This window comes from Manacus vitellinus, unplaced genomic scaffold (genome assembly GCF_001715985.3).
Source record: "Manacus vitellinus isolate BGI_N305 unplaced genomic scaffold, ASM171598v3 scaffold_64_pilon, whole genome shotgun sequence".
Taxonomy (NCBI): Eukaryota; Metazoa; Chordata; class Aves; order Passeriformes; family Pipridae; genus Manacus; species Manacus vitellinus.
In genome coordinates, this window is record NW_021940718.1 from 1276492 (window position 1) to 1281394 (window position 4903).

At 54.3% G+C, this 4903-nt stretch overlaps 1 protein-coding gene across 1 annotated transcript; it reads left to right on the forward strand.

Annotated features, from left to right (window-relative positions):
• Positions 1-3536, forward strand: FEM1A (fem-1 homolog A; the record flags this gene model as incomplete). The annotated part of the gene is made up of 1 exon (XM_018083474.2): positions 1-3536. A coding segment is annotated over one exon (1647 nt), but the record flags the coding sequence as incomplete, so codon positions are not given.
• Between the last annotated feature and the right edge of the window lie 1367 nt (positions 3537-4903).

Below are 4903 nucleotides of genomic sequence, written 5' to 3' on the forward strand. Positions count from 1 at the left end.
TGCTTCGATGGGCACCTGGAGATCGTGCGGTACCTGGTGGGCGAGCGCGGGGCCGACCTGGAGGTGGCCAACCGGCACGGGCACACGTGCTTGATGATTTCGTGCTACAAAGGGCACCGGGAGATCGCCCGCTACTTGCTGGAGAAAGGGGCCGACGTGAACCGGCGCAGCGTGAAGGGGAACACGGCCCTGCACGACTGCGCCGAGTCCGGCAGCCTGGAGATCCTGCAGCTCCTGCTCCGCTCCAAGGCCCGCATGGAGAAGGACGGCTATGGAATGACCCCCCTGCTCGCCGCCAGCGTCACCGGCCACACCAACATCGTGGAGTACCTCATCCAGGGGGGGCTGCAGCAGGAGGAGGCTGCGGGGAGCCAGAGCGGGACCTGCGCCTCGGGCGGGAGCCATCAGAGGGGCTGCGGCGCCGGCAAGGAGACTCAGGGCTGCCAGGAAGAGGGGGGTGAGGGATGCGGTGCCTCGGCTTCCAGCCAGGACGAGGTCCCGACCGTGTTCTGCACTCGAGAGGCGGCCGTGGAAGCGCTGGAGCTGCTGGGTGCCACGTTTGTGGATAAGAAACGTGACCTCCTGGGAGCCCACAAGTACTGGCGGAGGGCGATGGAGCTGCGCTGCGAGGGCGGGGAGTACCTGCCCAAACCCGAGCCCCGGCAGCTGGTGCTGGCCTATGACTATTCCCGGGAGGTGAATTCTCTGGAGGAACTGGAGGCCCTGATCACGGATCCCGACGAGATGCGGATGCAGGCGCTGCTGATCCGGGAGCGCATCCTGGGCCCTTCCCACCCCGACACTTCCTACTACATCCGCTACCGCGGCGCCGTCTACGCCGACTCCGGCAACTTCGAGCGCTGCATCAACCTGTGGAAGTACGCCCTGGACATGCAGCAAGGCAACCTGGAGCCTCTCAGCCCCATGACTGCCAGCAGCTTCCTTTCCTTTGCCGAGCTTTACTCCTACGTGCTCCAGGACCGCTCCAAAGGCACTTTAGCCACCCACCTGGGCTTCTCCGACCTCATCGGGGTGCTGAGCAAAGGGGTGCGGGAGGTGGAGAGGGCCCTGGTGCACGGCAAGGACCCCGTGGCCGACTCGGTGCAGTTCACCAAGACGTTGGCCATCATCCTGCACCTGGTGTTCCTGCTGGAGAAGGTGGAGTGCACCCCGGAGCAGGAGCACCAGAAGCGCCAGACCATCTACCGCCTGCTCAAGTGCAGCCCCCGGGCCAAGAACGGCTTCACCCTCCTGCACATGGCCGTGGACAAGGACACCACGACGGTGGGGCGTTACCCCGTGGGCAAATTCCCGTCGCTCCACGTGGTGAACTTGCTCCTGGAGTGCGGGGCCGACCCGGACAGCCGCGACTACGACAACAACACCCCCCTGCACGTCGCCGCCCGCAACAACTGCCCGCTCATCATGAGGGCCCTGATGGAGGCCGGGGCGCACATGGATGCCACCAACGCCTTCAAGCAGACGGCCTACGAGCTGCTGGACGAGAAGCTGCTCACCAAGAGCACGATGCAGCCCTTCAACTACATCACCCTCCAGTGCCTTGCTGCTCGAGCCCTGGACAAGCACAAGATTCCCTACAAGGGGTTCATCCCCGAGGAGCTGGAAGCCTTCATTGAGCTGCACTAGGGCACGAGAGTTGATGTCCCCCAGCCTTTCCCTCGCCTGTCCCACCCCGTGGAGGTTGAGCAGCTGGAGGTCTCGGGCTGTCCTCAGCTGGGTGCTGAGCTTTGTCCCCATCTGTCACCACAAAGCTGGCGAGTCAGGGCAGGGAGGAGGAGGCTCGAGAGCTCACGGCTGTCCCTCGCTGTTGTCACCTTCAGGTACCAGCTCTCTCCAGTGCTGTGTGTCCACAGAAGGCCACAGCCCCTGCCCTTTCCCGTCTTGTCCTGAGAAGGAAGGAGAATGGAGATTCCCTGGGACTTGCTGCCTCTCCTGTTAGTGCTGGATTAACTCAGTGTTCAGCTTTGGAGCAGCTACACACCCCCCACGTGCTCTGGCCCTCCCCAGCCCACACATCCAACACACAGAAAGCGAGTGAGGAATAAAATACCTTCCAACTAATCCCTTCCCCTCCCTCTGGTCAGATTTGGGACAGCACAAGTCCAGCAGCCGAGGGGCTCGTGCTCTGCTGAGGGAGTTCCTTGCATGGCACAGGGCTGGGTGTGCTGAGGATGGGGTTTTTTTCTCTCTCTTGGTTGGCCAAATGGTGTTTTAAGGCCTGAGATGTCCATGATTGTGCATAAAGCTGGGATGTTTTTTCTCTCGTAGAGCCAGGCCCTATCTATGCTGCAAGACTTCTCCAGTCCTGTAAGATAGAGGAAGGTCAGTTCTGGTTATACAGTTTCATCCATAGATGTTGGGGTTTATGAATGGGGAGGAAAAACTTACTTTAAAACCAAGTTGAAAAACGTGATGTTCAGGCCCTTGGCTCGCCCATTCCACACCTCTGTGCCCCATTCCCAGGGTGGAAGTGCTTTAGCTCCAGAGGTCAGCAGGGACTGAGCTGTGAGGGTGGATGTGGCCAGGGTTTGGAGCCAAAACAGCACAGTCTGAACCATTTCTGAGGCTGTAGGAAGCCCTGCAGGGCAGGAGGTACCTGTAGTGTGGGGATGCTCGGGAGGGTTATTTAAGCAAGTGAGTGTTTGTGCCATGTTTGCACCGGGGTGGGCTGGAGGAAGAAGAAACAAATGAAAGTTTAAGGTACCTCCTTGTCCTTTGGAGGTTTTAGTGTCATCTCCTTGGCCTCTGTTAATTATCCCATGAATTAAACCTCCGTGCAGTGGGTTCTTAGCAGCTGGTTTGGGCTTTTGATTCTTTTTTGTTTTGTTTTGTTTTGTTTTTTCTCAACTTTTCTGAGGATGGTGCTACTTCAGAGGTGGAATTTGAAATCTCACCTGGCTGCTGTTTGGACAAGCTCCTTCCTTGAATTAGGATCTGCACACACCTTGGTTTTTAAGGCTTTTAGGGCAGGTTTTTGCCTCCACGAGCAGAACCCTCTGTGGTGGAAAACAAACAGTTTCCAGCAGTTTGTCCTCGTGCAGGGGGGGTGACAGGGCTTGGACAGCCTGTGGCTCATTTCTTGGCCCTGAGCAGGGTGGGAAGCACAGCTGGGGAGGGGGGAAGCAGCTGCCTTGGAGCTTTGGGAAAGGTCCCACTTTTGGGAGAGCAGACCCCTGGCACCACCTGTGCCCTCTGTGCTACTGAAGCTTCTCTACTTGTATTTATCAGCCTCAATAACCAACGCTCTCTGCCCCTTCAAGATATTGTAGAGCTGCCGTTACATTTTTGCAGTGTTAACTATAACATTTATTTATAAAGCAAGGAGGTTTAACTTGAATTGAGCTGTAAAGTGCAGAGTTAGTTTAGCTGCCTTCTATTTTTGTTGTTTTTTTTTTTTTTTTCCTTTTTTGGCTGAAACCTGACCTAAACTGCAGGAATGGGATTTGTTTCCTTTGTGAGCTGATGAGCGCTCTTAACTTTAAATAATAAAACAAAAAATGGCTGCTAGAATGCAAGTGCCTTGGACTTCTTCCTGGGAAGCCTCTATTTCCAGCTTGTTTCCCCAGGGATGGGACACTGTGGGTATGGAAATATGGGGTGTTTGCAATCAACAGGTGTGATGGATTCGTTGTTACTCCTGGGAAAAAACTAATCTGTGCTGCAGTGGCAAACATTTCCCTTGGAAAAGGATAACACTGACACTGGAATGACACCTGTCCTTATATATTTTGCCTTGTATTCTGATGGAAATGAAAGAGTGTGAAAGGATCTGTGTTGATTTGGGTATTGCCTGCCTTACACACCTGGGACAGTGGGCACAGCAAGCAGAATTTATGTTATCAGTTGATATTTTTCAACCCCAAATCTGTTGGTGGGAGGGCAAAACCGGAGGGATTAAAGGTACTGGAGTTAGTTCCACACGAGGATCTGGGTTTCCAAAAATGCTTTAGCCTTCCCCAGTGTCTGCAAATCTGTGGGAAGGGCTTCTCCCATCCAAATATTCCTCCTGTGCTCCAGGTGATCTTCAGGTATGTGGGAGAGCAGGGACCAGGCAGGTACAGGGAGCCAGGTGGCCTCAGGACAGAGGCAGTGGCTGATCAGTGCAATTCCAGCTGGGAGCAGAGAGATGGGAAGGGAATTATTCCGTGCAGAAGCCACCCTGGAGCTGGGATCTTGTGGTCAGGGAGCTTGGGGATCCAGTCAGGTACAACTGCCCCAAGGAGGAGAATATTTTGTGTGATAGAAAAGGCTTTGATTCTTTTTTAAATTATTATTTTTAACACATAAATCATGTGTAATTACACTGAGGGCCCAGCAATTAAAGGCTGATAGTAATTACAGGGTGGGAGAACTCACTGCATGATTTAGGGGTAAATACACTGAACAGGCCTCATTTATTGTAGGTGTTGTCTGGGCCAGCTCTGTGTGGGGCAAAAGGTGGAGTTGTGGGGAGCAGGGCAGTGTTTCAGGGATTGTTTTGGTAATTATATTGGACAGAGAAGAGTTCTGTTCCACTGGGGTGGCTGCAGACCCTCCTGTACCCCACACATCCTCCCCTGTCCCTGTCTGTGATCCAGGCACACTGGATGTGGCTGTGCTGAGGTTGTTTACAAGCTGGAGCAGCTTCCAGTTGCCTAATTTCATGTGATGTTTATTTATAGCAGGAGAGGAGCTGGGGAAGGAGGGATGTGTGTGTTCTCCTGAGGGGAGGAACTGTCCTGCACCAACTGCAGGGAGGCATGAGTTGCATTAACACAACACCTGTTTAACAGAAAATAGAGAAATAAAAGGAATTTGAGCACTTGGAGGGTTCCAGCAGGCTCTGGAGAGAGTAGATGAGTTAATCTGTTGTCACTGGGTCCTGCAGAGTTGAAATCCAAAC